This window comes from Ovis canadensis, chromosome 1 (assembly GCF_042477335.2).
Source record: "Ovis canadensis isolate MfBH-ARS-UI-01 breed Bighorn chromosome 1, ARS-UI_OviCan_v2, whole genome shotgun sequence".
Classification (NCBI taxonomy): Eukaryota; Metazoa; Chordata; class Mammalia; order Artiodactyla; family Bovidae; genus Ovis; species Ovis canadensis.
Window position 1 is genome coordinate 29,864,638 of NC_091245.1, and position 17,391 is coordinate 29,882,028.

At 50.4% G+C, this 17,391-nt stretch overlaps 1 protein-coding gene across 1 annotated transcript in view; it reads left to right on the forward strand.

Annotated features, from left to right (window-relative positions):
* Positions 1 to 17,391, forward strand: part of MROH7 (maestro heat like repeat family member 7) — a 40,328-nt gene extending 22,937 nt beyond the window's left edge. The window contains exons 13-22 of the mRNA XM_069570274.1: positions 1,164 to 1,354; positions 2,537 to 2,674; positions 4,686 to 4,800; positions 8,160 to 8,300; positions 8,984 to 9,163; positions 10,040 to 10,195; positions 10,477 to 10,599; positions 14,261 to 14,363; positions 16,544 to 16,606; positions 17,135 to 17,391. Coding sequence (XP_069426375.1) covers positions 1,164 to 1,354; positions 2,537 to 2,674; positions 4,686 to 4,800; positions 8,160 to 8,300; positions 8,984 to 9,163; positions 10,040 to 10,195; positions 10,477 to 10,599; positions 14,261 to 14,363; positions 16,544 to 16,606; positions 17,135 to 17,379 — 1,455 coding nt within the window. The 3' untranslated portion in view covers positions 17,380 to 17,391. The remainder of the gene's footprint in view (positions 1 to 1,163; positions 1,355 to 2,536; positions 2,675 to 4,685; positions 4,801 to 8,159; positions 8,301 to 8,983; positions 9,164 to 10,039; positions 10,196 to 10,476; positions 10,600 to 14,260; positions 14,364 to 16,543; positions 16,607 to 17,134) is intronic.

Here is a 17,391-nt window from a genome sequence, read left to right on the forward strand (position 1 = left end):
CCTGGGTGAGGGCGATCCCCTGGAGGAGGAAATGGCAACCCACTCCAGTATTCTTGCCTGGGGAATCCCACGGACAGAAGAGCCTGGTGGGCTACAGTCCATGGGGTCGCAGAGTTGGACAAGACTGAACACATACACATCACATACTTCTCTTGGAAGAGTTCACCCCAGTTGTGATCTAACAATAGTGTGTGTATAGAGTGGCTCATTTGATTAATCTATGAGATGCCTGAATTCAGCGCATACAGTAGACACTCAAAAAATGTTTTTGTTGGGTTGATTTATTTATTCAACAAACATTAAGCACCTACTATGTGCCAAGCATACTCATCAGTTTCCGGGGATTCAGCAGAGAGCAAGACAGTCTGGTAGAGGAAAGCCAGAAAACAGAGACATGGTGGATGGAGGAGCGGGTGGTATTACCCCTTAACACAGGAAGACACTGATGCTCAGAGACATTCCATGTCTCACCTAAGGCCACACGGCTACTGAGTGGTGGAGCCAGGACTCAGACCCAGATCTCCTGCCCCCGAATCCCATGCTTTACCTCTGGATCTCTCTGCCTCTCTCCCCCAGCACTGAGTTCTGTGACTAGGGCACCAGCGCCCATTCCATCCTTGGTTTGGGCATCACCCACTCCTCTGATCACTGTGTGTTGGCATATTCTCAAGTCATTCAGAGGAGACAGTGAGGGAAGTCTAGTTTTAACAGCCCCCAACAAAGAGGCAACTGATACCCCACCTTACAGACCGGGCACCGATGTTATGAACCAGTAAGAGGCAGGGCTCCTGTAATCTGAAAACCTGGGATCAAGCCTCAGCTCTGCCCCAAGGGGCTGGGTATCTTTGGGCAAGTCCCTTCCCCCCTCTGATCTTGTCTCCTGCCCTGCACAGTGGGGTCAAGACTCTACCTCATAAATGTGGGAAGAAATCCTTCCACCATGATTCTTTCAGGGCTGTGTCAACAGCAAAGTGTCGCTGTGACACTGTGCAGGGCTCACGCAGAGGGCCTGGATGCAGTGGTGGGGGAACCTGGTCTTGTCCATGTTGGGCCAGAGAAGAGCAAAGATCAAGGACCAACCTCCTAGAGAATCAGCCCAGGCCTGGTCAGGAGTGCTGGGATGGTGGGTGGTGACGTCTCACCAGCTTCCCCTCCACCTCCAGGCAGCCAGTGGCCTGTGTGAGCTCCTGTCCGTCAACAGCTGCATGGGCCGTGTGAGGCGCATCTATCCACAACTGCTCCTGGCCCTGCTCATTCAGGTCCATTACCACATCGGCCTCAGCCTTCCCGGCCGCGTGGCTTCCCGCAAGGATGCCAAGAAGGACGCCCAGACCCCTGGCTTCGTCCCTGTTCGGTATGTTCCTGCTGTCCCCAGCAGAGGGACAGCCACCAGCAAAGGCTCTTACGACAGTCTTTAGGGCAACTGATTGGTAGAAATTAGCTCCGCGGCTAGAAAGGAAAACAGAAGTGCACTTTCATGAGACAGAGCCAGTTGTGTTCGAAAGCTATTTGTGAACATCTGCTGTATATGTTCTCTGCTTAGGGCTGGATGGCAGCAAGAAATCAGCCTTCTTCAAGGAGATCACCATTTCAATTTTCCTCCTCCCTCCCTAGACATATGATTTGTATTAGATATATAACCACGGCTGAACTATTTGATTTTCATTTGTTAATTGGAACAGTTAATATAGGCACATGAGTAAAAATCTTCAAAGACAGTAAAAGCAGTCTCTGTTCCTCTCTTTACCCCAGTTTTCTTTCATAAGGCCCGGGTTCTTTCTTGCCCTTCGGACAGGGTTGATGCAGAGCTAAGCCAACGTGCTTTCATTCTCTACTTTCACACCCGTGGTAGTGAACCTTACATAGTTACATATTTCTGCTTTTATTATATACTGTATCTTTGAGATCATCACACACAGAGCTGCCTCATTATTTTTGACAGCCACATAATATCCCTCTGTGTAGATTATAATATACCACCATTCACTTAACCAGGATCCTCTTGATTTAGGGGCGTCACAGCCTTTTACAAGCAACGCTGCCATGAGTGAGGCTGTTTATATGTCTTGATATTTACATGTGACTGTACACATAGGATGAATTCCTGAAAGTAGAATGGGTGCATCAAAAGGTTTCTGTGTTTAACTGTTATGATGGAACAGGAAGATATGGTGGAAAAAGTTCTTGATCAGTGAGTGAAAGGAAATGAAGTACCTCCTAAAGCACCCAGCTTGCCAGTAGTATATGACACTTCATTTCCCCACAACTTTGCCATCATCTTTGCCAATCTGAAAGTTAAAAAAAAAAAAGGTATTTTGCTGTCATTTTAGATTGCATTTCTCTTACTATGAATGTGGTTGAGTTTAAATGCCATTTCTATTTCCTTTTCTGTGAGCAACTGTTCTTGTTCTTTGCCTAATTGTATATAGGACTTTGGGGAATTTTTCTTATTTATTTGTAAGAGCTCTTTATATATTAAGGTCTGGCCTGCTGGGAGCAGGGTGACATGAGATCTCAGCCCCCCTTGTCTTGGCAGCTGGGTGGTCAAAGTGGTGAAAACCCTGCTGCTGAAGATGGGCTGCTCATACGAGGCTAACTTTCTGGAGGACCAGGGCGGCTGGGAGCTTATGGGGCAGGCAGAGAACCACCACCGTGGAGTGTCCCTGCTGGCCAGGTGAGGACCCCGGGGCAGGGGTCAAAGGGAGGGAAGAGACCTCAGTGTCTTCAGACAGACTTGGGTTTGCATCTCTTTCTGGGCAAGACCCTTCCCTTGCTCTATCACCTCTTCTCTAAGATCAGCAGAGTATTGTCTCCATCAGCAAGCAGACAATACAAATGTGAAGGATGACCTGTGCTCTACAAACTGTGGTTGTAACAGTACCTGGCATTGTGGAGCTGCTTGGCTTATTTATAAAGCACCTTTCTCACCACAGTATTAGTTTAATTCCCATGCTAATGCAGAAATGATGGTCTAGCCGAGCAGTTTAGAATGTGGTCTGAGAGCAGGTCTGCCTGCTTGGGAATCCCAGCTTACCATTTCCCCGCTGTGTGACCTAGGGCAGAGTCCCTTTCCTTCTCTGTGTCTCAGTTTCCCCATCAGCAGTACAATAACAGGACTCACCTCTGAGCTTTGGGGTGAGGATTAAAATACTTTGAACAGCCTCTGCATATAGTAAGAGTTCAACACATTTGCTTCTGTTTTCATTATGCTGACTTGTGGGGCAAGGATTATTAATGCACATTTTTCAGGGGAGAGTGCCAAGGTTCAGAGAGGGATAGTTATGCACCAAAGGTACACACAGCCTGGAAGTGGCAAGGCTGGGAAATAAGCCCCTGCCCAAGATCAAGGCTCTTCCCCTCAGCCACACACAGCCTCCCTTAGGGAAAGGAGATATGGGGGCTGGTTCACCTTGATTTCACTAATGTGGTTCCTGCAGGAAGATCCTGCTTCTTAGTCCTGCAGCCTGAGTGTCCAGGATGGTGCGCTCCCCTTGGGTCTCAAGATACAACTGTATTTATTGAGCACTTGCATGCTCCAGGCACCTTGCAGAGAGCCGTCTATTCACAGACTGTTCATTTAACACTCACCATGACTGACTGAGTGCAGGAGGAGAAGGGGGTGACAGAGAATAAGATGGTTGGATGGCACAACCAAATCAACGGACATGAGTCCAAGCAAACTCTGGGAGATGGTGAAGGACAGGGAAGCCTGGTGTGCGGCAGTCCACAGGGTCGCAAACAGTCAGATGTGACTTACGACTGAATAATAACAACAGCAATGACTGGTGAAATGACGCTATTACTTCCCCAGAGTTACCCATAAGGAATCTGAGGCCCAGAGAAGCTGGGTGATTTGCCCAAAGTGACACAGCTAGTGGTAACAGAGTTTGAACCCAGGCTGTCTTATTCCAGACTCTATGCATGGCTGACACACTCTTCTGGATTCACTGACTAACAGAGCGTAGTGCAGACTTGAGGGCGAATCATCTACGGGGCTTGTTAAAACACTGATGGCTGGGCCCCACTTCTAGAGTTTCTAATTCAGTTAGTCTGGGATGGGGGCTTGAGAATGTGCATTTTTTTTTACAAGTTCCCAGGTGATGCTGATACTGCTGATCCAGGGGCCACACTTGGAACATCACTGGCTTCGTAGAATGAACTAGGCAGCTGGAGTAGGAACCCCTGGGTTGGGGCGCCAGCTCTACAATTTTCCAGCTCTATGACCTTGGGCAATTCACACTTAAAGCCTCTGTTTCCTCATCTATGAAATGGGTTAACAACAGTAACCTGCCTCAAAGGGTAATGATGAGGATCAAATGCAATAAGGACTTGAAAGCATCTGGCTTGCTGCCTGGTGCCTAGTGAGTGGGTCCTCAAATTCTTTCCTTCCTGTCTTTTCCTCCTGGAGTGGTCCTGCACATTCAGGGGTCATAGCCTTGTCTTTCTTACTGATTTTCTCTGTGATCTTGGGCAAGACGCTTTCCCACTCTATCAGTTTTCCCACCTGTAAAATAAAGCAGTGTGATCCAATGGGCTCTGAGATCCTGTTCAGGTGGAAAACCCTGGGGATGCGGGAACACGGGGGGACTGGGGCTTGCCCAGAGTTTTGAGTGTGGGGCCAGGCCCCCATGCGGTGGGCCCCCTGGGGCTGGCGAGCCTGAGGGCACTGCTCCCCTCCTCCCCAGGGCCATGGTGCACTACTCCTGCCAGGAGCTGTGCCGTATCCTCTACCTGCTCATCCCGCTCCTGGAGCGAGGCGACGAGAAGCACAAGATCACCGCCACCGCCTTCTTCGTGGAGGTACCGACTGGGTGCCCAGAGCGGGGCGGGGGCTACCCGGGGCCTTCCCAGGAGCATAGGCCTCAGTTCCCATTGCTGGTCATTTCTCTTGTGTGATAAGTACTTAATACTTTAGAGTCTTTCCTGAACATGATTTTTCTTGAGTAGAAAGATCTCGTGGGTCTTCTCCCTCCTCCTTCCTATCTCTTCTCTTCTTTCCATCCCTCCACCCCATTTGAGTCTTCCCAGACTCCCCTAGTACCCCTGGCAACCACCATCCTTTGCCATGTACCAGGTACCAGATTGGAGACACAAATATAAACTTGGTTCTGCCCTGCTCTCAGGAGTTCTTGGTGCGGGAGGGGAGACAGAGGACATCCTAGTTATATCACAGGGTGCCATAGAGTGGCTTGTGCTACTGGGGGCAATTCAGCCTGTGGTGGGTGAACATAAGTCTCGGGTGCATTGGGTAGGGGAACATCAGGGAGGCTTCCTGGAGGAAGTGACGTCTAAACTGAGTGAGGATACAAGGGGACTAGAGCGGGTGCTGGCGAGAGCTGAGTCAGGAGAAGGTTGGTAGTGTCAGCCCCAGAAGGGCAGACTTGCCAATGATAATAGCCAACAATTTAATTGAGCACTGACTCCCTTTCAGGTGTATTCTTAGAGCTTTACACATACTGATTCATCTAATTCTCACAATAATCCTATGATGCACATATTATTCCATCCCCTACTGTAGAGAAGGAAACCAAGGCACAGATTTAAGTAACTTTCCCAAGGCCACACAGCTTGGTAAGTGGCAGATCCAGGACTCAAAGCCAGACATCTGGGCTCTAAAATACACACTCACTCTATAGCTTTGTGTGTGTGCTTGTGTTTATAGATGTAATAAATATATATTTAGTGAGCATGTTGACCATTTTCAAGTGTAGAGCTCACTGGCTGTGCCTTCAGTGTGACGTGCATTCAGACTTTTGTGCAACCGTCACCACCATCCATCTTTAGAAGTTTTCCATCTTCCTTCCCAAACTGAAATTCTCTACCCATTAAACACTAACTCTCCTTCCCGTGTCCCCTCAGACCCTGTGACCACCAGTCTACTTTCTGTTTCTATGAATTTGCCTATTCTAGGTTTCATACAAATGGAACCACCAATATTTGTCTTTTGGTGTCCGGCTTATTTCACTTTATATAATGTTTTCAAGGCTCGTCCATGTTGTAACACAGGCCAGAATTTCATTATTTTTTAAGTCTGAGTAATATTCCACTGTATGTACATACCACATTTTGTTTCTCCAGTCGCTAGTCGATGACACTTGGAAAACCCACTCGCTTAACCTCCACCCCTTCCTCCTCCTGTGACATTCTAGCTGGCACACAGTGGGTCTGGGCTATCACCAGGGTCTGTACAGTGGGGCTCAGAGGCTCACTGTCTGCTCAGACAGTGGAAGGTTAAGGACGACTTCCTGGATGAGGTGCCATTTGAACTGGGCCTTGAGTAAAGACAGCCAGGAGGACAGGGGCAGCAAGGCAATTCCAGCACTGCCTCCCCAGTGGACTGTGAGCCTGGGGAACAGGAGCCACATCATGTATGCCTGGCATCCCTAGACCCAGCCCCAAGAAGGCCTCTAAGAAGAGGCAAACAGATGGGTGAGTGAGTACCCAGGTAAGCACTTTGCCTGGCTCTGCAGGCACCAGCAGAACGTGTCACCTCAGGAGGACATGCATGTGTCTTCGGGTCGGGAGTCCAAGTTACAGTCTCAGCTCTGCTGGGATCCCCATGACCCTGGTGAGGAATTGGGAAAGTGTCATTTCTTGAGGGCGTGCCATGTGCCAAACACCACGCTGACCTCTTACGTATACGACCCCACTTGTCTGCACAGCAGCCCTACAAGCAGGAATTGTGACATTCATGTGTTGGTGAGATAAGGGGCAGTTTTCAAGGTCACATAGCTCAAGCTGTCCAGAGAGATTCAGACCAGCTCTGCCCACCTGGCTCCTCTACCTTGGTTAGCCTTGTGGGAGAGGCGTTTCCATAAGGTCAGGGACTGTAGGCGTAATCTTTTCCAGCACTCCCCTGGAGCCCTGAGCAGTGGCCCTCCCGCCCTGGGACAGGGGTCCTCACCCAGCTTCAAGTCCTTCTCTCTCTCCCCAGAAGTGGTGGCGCAACATGTTCACAGTGATGCTTTGATGCTGCTCAGATGTCCTTTCCCGGCACCCCTAGACTCCCCATGCTGTGCCTGAAGGGGTGCTTGCTTCTCCCAGTGGTGGGTGGAGTCCTCAAGGGAGCTGTGTGACCTTCGGCAAGTTGCTGAACCTGTCTGTGCCTTGCTTTCTTCATTTACAATACAAGGATAATGAATTGCCCACCTCATAGGGTTTTGATGAGGAGTAAGTGAGTTCACGCAAAGTGCCAGTGCAGGAAGTACTCCCCAAGTGAGCTCTGTTGCTGTTACGATTGTCACATTTCTGTGTCTCTAGTCACAGCCCAGAACCTGGTGCAGAGCAGCTGAGTGTAGCTCTATGGATGGGTGGAGGGCGGGTGGTAGGTGGAGCCCCACCTTTCCTGCCTTCCCCACCCCCACCCCATCAGCTGTCCTGTTTGCTCTCCCCAGCTTTCTCTTTTCATCATAGACACATGGTCTCAATCATCACAGTAGATGCAGGGCAAGGGAACAGATGGGAAAAGTGCTTATGAGGATGACTAGGCAGGAACTAAAGACTGATTGGATGCTGGAGGTGGCAGGGGAGAGGGAGAGGAAGGCGATGGGGATGATGCCTGGTTTGGGGTTGGGACAAAGTGGGGCTGATGGTACTAACCTTGCAATGGTGGGCTGTGGAGGAGGACAATTCCAAGAAGGAAAGGAACCATTTCTTGGTTGTGAACTCATGCAACCAGGGTTCCCTGAGCACATACTCCATCCCAGAGCTTGCATCAGTAACTGGTGCCCTAGGAGAAAGGTTCAGTTTGTGTCCTCAAAGAAGCTCCAGGGGGATAGGATGTGGGAGTCAGGTGCATAAGCACATGGGGGCAATAAGGTTTCTGTGTTCAGGGCCCCCAGGGGCGCAGAGAAGGGGGCAGTCAGCCTAGGTGAGGCCTGGGGACCCTCAAACATGGCAGCAGGGGCTGACTTTTGGCTGGAGCCGTGCATGGTGAGCTGGGACTAGAGTGAAGGTGAGAGGCCTGGCAGAAGAGCATCCCTGCCCACGCAGAAGGGACAAAACAGCCTGGGTCATTCCGTGAATGATGGGAAGCTTGGTTAGACGCTTGTTGTAAGAATACAGACTAGAGGGTGGATAGGTGTGAATGAGGCCCCAGAGGCAAATGGGCCCTGAGGGGTACTCCTTGTGCTGGGGAGTAATCATCTTTATTCCCTCAGCTCCTCCGGATGGAGCAGGTAAGGCGGATCCCTGAGGAGTACTCTCTGGGGCGGATGGCGGAAGGCCTGAGCCACCGGGACCCCATCATGAAGGTGCTGTCCATCCGAGGCCTGGTCATCCTGGCTCAAAGGACTGAAAAGGTGAGTGGAGGGCAGGGGAGAGCCCACTCAGCCAGGGCCCCGACAAGAGGAAGGCTAGAGCTTGGCCATTCGCAACTCTCCAATGCTGGTGACTGGAATCAGAGCTCATTTCTGTCTCTGTCTTAATTATCCCATCTGTATAATGGGTATCCCTTAATAATTCCCTATATGCTTTATTTTTTGAAAAGTACTTTCCGAATTCAGATTTTTCACAATGACCCTAAGAGCAGTATGTTTAGGAGGGGCTGGGGATAGCAGTAATTATTCCTAATTTAGAGATTAGGAAGCTGAGTCGCAGGTTGTTGATGTTTCATTAGCCTTTTAAAAAGTGCTGTTTTTCTCTTCTAAGCACTGTTGTTACAGCTTATGTTTTAGAGGGACAAAGGGACAGGACACAGACTCAGAAAACTAACAACACAGGGTATCATCTATAGATAGTGCCAAGAAGTGGGGAGACAACAAAAGCCCTCAGGGTTGCAGGCTAGGAAGGAGTTAGTGAGGCTAAAGAGGGCTTTGGAAACGGCAGGAGTTTGAGCGAGGGCATACCAGGCAGGCGGGATAACATAAGCAAAGGCCTGGAGGTAGGACTTGCTTGACCAAGTTCATCTCTGTGACTCAGAGGCTGGGCCCCTCACCTGTTAGACCAGATAGGAGCACCCGTCCCAAATACTCCTTCTCTGCAGGCCGCCAAGGTGCAGGCCCTCCTGCCCTCCATGGTGAAGGGTCTGAAGAGTGTGGATGGGCTGCTGGTGGTGGAGGCGGTCCACAACCTCAAGACCATTTTCAAGGGGCAGGATCGGAAGCTGATGGACAATTCAGTCTATGTGGACATACTGCAGATCCTGCTGCCACACTTCAGTGATGTAAGGGTTCCGCGAGGGTGGGAGGATGGGGTATAACACCTGGAGGGCAGTTCTTTACTACTCTAGGGGTCGTAGTAGCTCCCACGGCCTGTTGGGACCTGAGCAGGGCTGAGTCAGCCCAAGGGGAATGGGTGCTCGTCCCAACTGGTCCAAATTCTTTGTAATTGGTTTGCACAGAGAAAGCTCCTTCTCTAATTGGTTCTCATAGAGGGAGGTCTCTTTGTGTGCTTGTTACCCCAGAGACTTGCCTCTGTGATTGGTCCATCTAGAGGAGTAACAATTTTTTTCCTTTGAACTTTTTTTAAAAAATAGGAGTATAGCCAATTAACAATGTTGTGACAGCTTCAGGTGGGCCGCAAAGGGACTCAGTCATACACACACATGCATCCATTCTCCCCAAACTCCCCTCCCATCCAGGCCGCCACATAACATTGAGCAGAGTTCTCTGTGCTACACAGTAGGTTCTTGTTGGTTATCCATTTTAAATACAGCAGTATGTACCTGTCGATCCCAAACTTCCTAACTATCCCTTCCCCCATTCTTCCCCTAAGGGAGTAGGGGTGGGTGTCACAATTCTTTGATTAGTCTCAGCAAAGGGGGGCATTTTTCTACTTGGCACAAAGGCACCTTTTAGGACAGTGGGGTCCCTGCTGGGAAGAGTGGGCAGAGCTCCTGACCCAGGCTCTGATGAGGAGGAAGCCAGCCCTAGATCAGCCCCATCAGGTGGCCTTCAGTGTTCTTCGTCTCTGTGCATCTTGTGCTTGGAGGGGCCCTCGGAATGAGTGGGAAGAAGGCCATGAGCCTCTACGTGGGGCACAGAGGTGCAGGCAGCCTCCTGGAGGATGGAGCACACCTGAGCCTCTGCATCTGCCCCAGTCACGAGAGGACGTGCGCTCCTCCAGCATCAACCTGTATGGCAAGGTAGTTCAGAAGCTGCGGTCGCCCCGCACCCCGGCTGTGGAGGAGCAGCTGATCAGCACCTTGGTGCCCCTGCTGCTGACCATGCAAGAGGGCAACGCCAAGGTGAGCCAGGTGAGTGCATAGCCCTGAGTCCTGCAGGTGCAGCCCACTTTACAGAACCCAGCCTGGAATCACAGACAATCCATCACACAACCAAGTCTGGCCAAGCCTGTTTTCAAAAAGGACCCATAACAGTATTTCTTTTCAAAACAGCCAACTTTCCTTGTATGTTTCAAACATTGATAGGAATTGTTTTCCCAAAATCCAGTTTTGTACTTTTTTTTTTTTCCAGAGAATAGTTCAACTCTTTTGGAATTGCATAACTCTGGTGTTCTCTTCCTATTGGCCCCCAGAAATGTGTGAAGACCCTGTTCCGCTGTTCTTGCTTCATGGCTTGGGAATTGCCAAAAAAAGCTTACAGCCAGAAGCCCTGGGACAACCAGCAGCAGACGGTGGCCAAAATTTGCAAGTACCTTGTGAGTGCTTCTAAGACTACAGTGGGTTCTTATGAGTATGTTGGAGGTGGCCAGTTCTTTCCTTGTCTCCTCCTCCTTTTTACATGAGCATCCTTACTGATAATTCCATTACTACCTACAAGTTGTTGGCTCCTGGAAGTTCATCTTTACCTCTGACTTCTCTCCCCACTTCTGGTGTTCCTTCTCCAAGGCTTACTGGACATCTCCCCCAGTGACTGTGTGTGTGCTGTGCTAAGTCGCTTCAGTCCTGTGCTACTCTTTGCAACCCCATGGATGGTAGCCCACTCGGCTCCCCTGTCCATGGAATTCTCCAGGCAAGAATATTGGAGTGGGCTGCTATTTCCTTCTCCAGGGGATCTTCCCAATCCCAGGGATCAAACTCGCGTCTCTTATGTCTCCTGCTTTTGCAATGCAGGTTCTTTACCTCTAGGGCCACCTGGGAAGCCCTCCCCTGCCCACAATGACTACACACAACTAAACTCAGCATATCTCTTCTGAATTTATGGCCTTCCCAACGTCAGTTCTCTCTCCTTCTAAATCCCCAAAGCTGAAACCTAAAACCATTCAAGGCTTCTTGATCCCCCTTACCTTCGCCTTTGATCAATCTTAAATATCCTAAATACTTCTGAATCTGTTTTTCCCTCCCCCTTCCCATTATTATTCCCTTAGTTCAGGTCATAAATGTTTCTCAGATGAGTCCAGCCATCCAGTGGGTCCCCCAGTCTTGAATCTCAGCCCCTCCAATCCATTCCCCACTCAGGCTACCAGAATCTGGTTAAAACCCGAGTCTGTCTATATCACATCCCTGCCTGAGGGACTCTACCGGCTCCCTCTTCTACAACAGTAATTTCCAGCACGTATTTGCCGTGATGGCAGTCCCACAAGAAATGCCCCACGGGAGAGAAAAGATCCAAGACAAGTAAGTTTGAGAAAGACTGCATCGTTATCTTCCTCTCAGAGATTCGCAGTGTCACCAGCACCTTAGAGCTCTGAAATGCTCTGTGCTGAGGAGATTTCATGGTTGATTCATGGTTTCCCCAAATCATTAAACCACAGAACCCCCTGTCCAGGTAACACTCGAGAACATTCTGCGGTCGGAGAGAGCCCTACACACAGCGATACGCTGCACTGCAGGATGCAGCCGGGTTCCTTCATGTACCATTTCGGACGCTTTGCCACCTAGGCCCATCTACCCTTCCTGTAGTCACAGGCTGTGTTCCCCAGGATGCAGGCTTTGAGGCAGAGGTTTATTAGGGAGCACCCTGGGACCAGCCGCTGTGGAAGGGAGGGCAGGGAGCGGAAGTGGCAGAGGAGTCAAGCTGCAGTGTGGTTTCAGGGAAGGTCTCAGCCAGCATGATGCCGAGATTCTTCACACTGGGGCTGGCAGTCAGGTCTCCATACAGACTGAGTGGTCTGTCAGTTTCTGGTTCTGCCCCTTGAAGAAGGTCTTGAGGCTGTGGTTTACCTTGTCATCGGTTGCCAGCTGGCCTGTGAAGGGACGTGACTTTGGGCCAGCAGTTCTCTTCCACCAAGGCAATCTGTACTTGGGGGAATAAATCCTTCACATCCTAAGGGAGGTCTGGATGGGGCATGCAGCATCCCCATTCCCCCATCAACCTAACAAATAAACAAAATAACAGGTTGTTATTTTGCAGTAATAATCATTATCAATAGTGCTCAAAGCCTCTGCAATCCAGTGCCTAATATTGTTACCTCCCTTTACAGAGGGAAAAAGAGGCCTGGAGAAGTGTTTGGCCAGTGCTGCTAATACAAATACTAACCATGACCAGTGACTGGGCAGATAAGTGATGTAGGGGTGGTTGGGCCATGGCAACCTGGAGGGGCCAGGCTCTGTTGAAAGCACGAATGGAGAGCTCCAACCACCATGCAGCCAACTCTCACCAGGGCCTTCAGTTTCACAAGAAAAGCTAGATTTTTATAAGACTTTAATTAACAGTCAATTTGGTTAAAACACTGCTCTGGCCTCTGCCCTGCCAGCATTTGTGGCCTGTGGGCTGCCAGCTTGTGACCTCTGCATTAGACCTCTGGATTCTCAGTCTCTTCTTTGCTCTCCAAGCATCAACAGTTCTGCTCATATGAAGGCCAACCTCTAGCCTTAGCTTTAGAGAGGGGTCAGTAACCTAGTCATTCACTCATTTATTCATCCAGTACTTTCTGGGCACCTGTACCATGCAAAGCTCCATCCAGGGTGCTGAGGACTCTGAGCTGAGTGAGAAGGTCCCTTCTTTGGGGGGAACTACAGATCCAGTGGCGGAGACAGGTATAAGTAATTACAAGTCCAATGTCATAGGCACCGTGACAAAGGCGTGAAACGTGCTGCAGGGATGCCAAGGGTGGTGAGATTAGCTGTGCCAGAGGGTTGTGGAAAACTTCAGGGAGGAGACGGTTTCTGAGTTGAGCCTCAAAGAATGAGAGGGACTCATCAGGAAGGAAAGAGGGAAAGGGACTCCAATCAGGAGCAATGGCTTGTGTCGGGCACGGATTTGGGCAGAGTTGTGCCTTGCCCTGGGACTGGAGCATGGTGTGCATGGAGGCAGTGGTAGAGAAAGACCTGAGGCTGAGAAAGAACATGGTCATGAATACTTTGCACACTAAGCCCAGGAGTTTCCTCCCTGACATTGTTATTGCTGTTGTTCAGTCGCTCAGTTGTGTCTGACTCTTTGTGACCCTGTGGACTGACCAGCACGCCAGGCTTCCCTGTCCTTCACTGTCTCCTGGAGTCTGCTCAAACTCATGTCCATATAGTTGATGATGCCATCCAACCATCTCTTCCTCTGTCATCCGAGTCTCCTCCTGCCCTCAATCTTTCCCAGTATCGGGGTCTTTTTCAATGAGCTGGCTCTTTGCATCAGGTGGCCAAAGTATTGGAGCTTCAGCTTCAGCATCAGTCCTTCGAATGAATGTTCAGGGTTGATTTCCTTTAGGGCTGACTAGTTTGATCTCCTTGCTGTCCAAGAGACTCTCGAGGGTCTTCTCCAGCACCACAGTTACTCCCTGATTGCAGATTGTCAATAGGAGAGTGACCAGACCAGACCTCACCTCTCTTTATCTCCCTCAACAGTCTCTTAGCAGATTGCCTGCCCCCTGGTTTCTACTTGATCAAACCCAACCTGAACACCACTGTCAGACTATTTTGCCTAAAACATTACTTCGTCATTGCCCTATTAAGAATGGATGCTGGCTTCTTATTTTTTAATGCATAAGGAAGCCCTATTTTCTGTCTGTATTTGAAGGACTTTTAAGACCCTCCTAAGTCTGTACTTTATTCCCACTGCTTTGTAACTTGAATCCTTCACCCTAGTCAGACCCGTCTCCTTAGTTATGTCCCTCACATGCCATATCCATTCTCAGCTCTGGCTGGACTTGTATTTTAGAACTTGCCTCCTGGCCTGTAGCAGGTGGGTGGATCAGAAAAGGAGACACCCAAGGCAGGAAGGCCATTAACATGATTGCTGCAGTCAGCTAAGAGAACATGAGGCCTGGCTTCTGGAAGAGTCCCACATGGGTAGCAGAGTTATTTAGGAGGCAAAGGGCCAGGGCTCAGCTGCCTGACTGGGTCCTGGTTCCTAGCTTTGGGAGGGGTAGATGGGTGGTTATTCCCTCTGAGGGCCCAGCATTCTCTGGTTTCTCTTTGTCCCAGGTGGACACCCATCGAGACAGCGCCTTCACGTTCCTCAGCCAGAGCCTGGAGTATGCCAAGAGTCCTCGGGCCTCCCTGCGGAAGTCCTCGGTCATGTTCATAGGTAACCTGCCCTGGCAGACCTAGTTCTGCTGCTTCCTCCCCTTGGAAGGAAGCAGTGGCTCTTCTGGCCCAGGGTGGATGCCTCCCTTTGGATGCAAGGCTTGGCCAGCACACAGCTTTGATATAAATCAGCAAGGTCTCCCTTCTTCTGAGATCACTGCTTGGGAAGTGGACCGAGGTCATAACCTTGGCATCTGTAGGCAGTAGAATCGCTGCTTCACCTGCCCCTCCTCCCAACCCCGGTACTGCAAGGTCCAGGCGCAGCAGGAGCCTGCCCTGCAGCAGGAAGCACCAGTCTGCACAGGGGGAAGTGAACTAGGATCTCAGCTCCACAATCGCCTTTCTGTGTGATGCCAACTGAGCCTCCTCTGTAAGATCTGTAAGGTGATTGGCAAGATAGGGATCAGCTCCTGCTTTGTGGCCTGGATGAGAATTTTTTAAAATGTGAAGACTGGCAGATAAAGGTTCTCCCTCAGTGACAGTCACCTTCCTCCTTCTTCCCACAACCCCAACCTCTGTCTTTCTGGGGAAAAAACCAAGTAGGTTCCCTTCACTCAGAATCCTCCATAGGACACTTCTGATGGTATGCCGTCTCCTCTCAGCCACTCTCCTTCCCTCCCCCAGCCATATATCCTTCAAGGGTCTGCAGGAGACCCTACTGCAGAGAGGCTTGGAGAGGCCCCCACCTTGTACCTTTGCCCAATTCATGTGCAATTTTTCATTCGTCCTGTCATCCATGCATGTATCCATTGGCCTCACACATTGATTAATCCTCTACTCTGTGTCAGGCACTGCGCTTAGTCTAGAGAAACAAAGAAATTTTCAGGAGGTGATGCCGATGGTCAGGATTGGGGAGATGTGGGGGCAGCCGTTAACATGGTCAGTTCTGGGACATATGAGAAATGCCCAGCTGGAGGGGGCATCATTTGGGCTGTGGGGACATGCTCAGGGGGAGCTCCTTAAACAGAGTGATGTATTTCCTAAATTCTGGCTTCTCTAAATCTTGTTCCAAACTAATCACTTCTAAGAATGTTGGTGTTTTGATTCCTAACCTCTTGCGGGTTATAGGTCTTTTGTGAGACCCTACAGAAATTTAGGAACACTTGCCCTGGAAAAGGCAATGGCAACCACTCCAGTACTCTTGCCTGGAAAATCCCATGGGCAGAGAAGCAGTCCATGGGATTGCTGAGTCAAACATGACTGAGCGACTTCACTTTCCCTTTTCACTTTCATGCATTGGAGAAGGAAACGGCAGCCCACTCCAGTGTTCTTGCCTGGAGAATCACAGGGACGGGGGAGCCTGGTGGGCTGCTGTCTATGGGGTCGCACAGAGTCGGACACGACTGAAGTGACTTAGCAGCAACAGCAGTAGCAGCCCTAGAAATACACACACACGCATGCACTTGAGCAAGTGTCTCTGAGGCCCTCAGACTATCTTTCCCACTCCCCCATCTCTAGCAGATCCAAGCTGAAGAAACCCCACATCTGGTGGGAGATGTTCATGAATGACAAGTAAAACACATCACAGTGTGTACACAGGTGGAGACAGACTCAGAGACTCTGGGAGCCTAAAGAGGTGTTTATAACTAGCTTGGGGCAAGGTAGGGAAAAATTTCCTAGAGTAGCAGCCACGTTAAATTGAATATTCAAGGACAAATAGGAATTAGTAAGGTACAAAGTACTGTAGGGGCCTTCTGAGAGATAGGGCACTTTCAGGGATCTGCAGGTACTTTAGGAGCCGCTGCAGCAGGGGAGGGTTGATCTATGTTGCCGAGGAACTGAGTTTCAGCCTCTCCAGGGATCCCACCAACCACCTGAGGGGAAGGTATGCGAGGCACTTGGTACCCTCCTGTTACTGCTCCTTGGAGAGGGGGCACCGAGGCAGCACCTCCCTGATTCTTGGAGGACACTACAGATCAGCCTAGGGAAGGGGTCTCCTAGGACCACCTCTCGGAGTCAGCTATGGCTCTGCTCCTGTCTCTGTCCTGCTGCCCTCTCTGCCCACTGGATCTTCCACCCCTCCCAGAATCCCTCTCAAGGAATCTGTCCCAGGGTCAAGATGAAGTTCTCTGTTTGTGTCCTCGTTTGTGGGACTAGGAGAGCTTTTCTGAGGAGGTCTGGTCTGAGGGGGGCGGTCAGAATCAGGAGATGGACCCACTCACATCTTGGATTATGCTCAAGGGTCCCTGGTCCCCTGTATGGACAGCAGCATGACGGAAGATCGTATGAATGAAGTGAAAGCTGGTGAGTCCTGTCCTGCGCTGGCGAGATTTCCAGAGCCAGTGCGGGAATGAATAGGCTCACAGCGGGAAATGGGAGAGGGGAGGGTTACGACCCAATCCTTAGCATTAGTCCAGCTGTGCTAACAGTGACCCAGGTGAGTACACGTTAGCTACTGTGGAGTCGCTAAGACACAGAACACTCAGTCCACCTGCTAGGGGAGCTTACAATCCAGGAAACCAGACTCAGAAAACAAGATAAAAAACCATTTAGTGCAGAGCAAGTAGTTCAGACTCTTAAGGGGGCATGTTAATTTCATAACTGGGAAAGCTGATGGGAGCATGAAGGAAGGCTTGGGCAGTCCAAGAAGCCTTCCTGGAGAAGGCAGGTTTTGATCCAAGCTTTGAAAGACACGAACAATTTGAAGAGCTGGGAGATGAGGGGATGCTGAGCAGAGTACCCAAGCTAAGATATAAAGTGAGAAGGATGAGGTGTGAGACTCAGGTGGGAACCTAGACTTAACAAGTGACCACTCTCCTCCCCATAATTCAGCTCTGGAGAGCTTGAGACACGACCCAGAAGCGTCAGTGTGCATCTGTGCTGCCCAGGCCCAGGACAACATCCTGGCCAGCTGCTGGCGGAGCTCCTGGCCACTGCCACATGGGGACGCATGGGTGTGTGACCCAGCCACCACGCACCGCTGGAGCCCGAGCTGTGAGAACCTGCCCACTTCCCACCAGCGGCGCTCCTGGATCATGCAGGTGCTGGGCTCCTGGAAGATGTCTTTGAAGCAGTGATGTTCCTGAGCC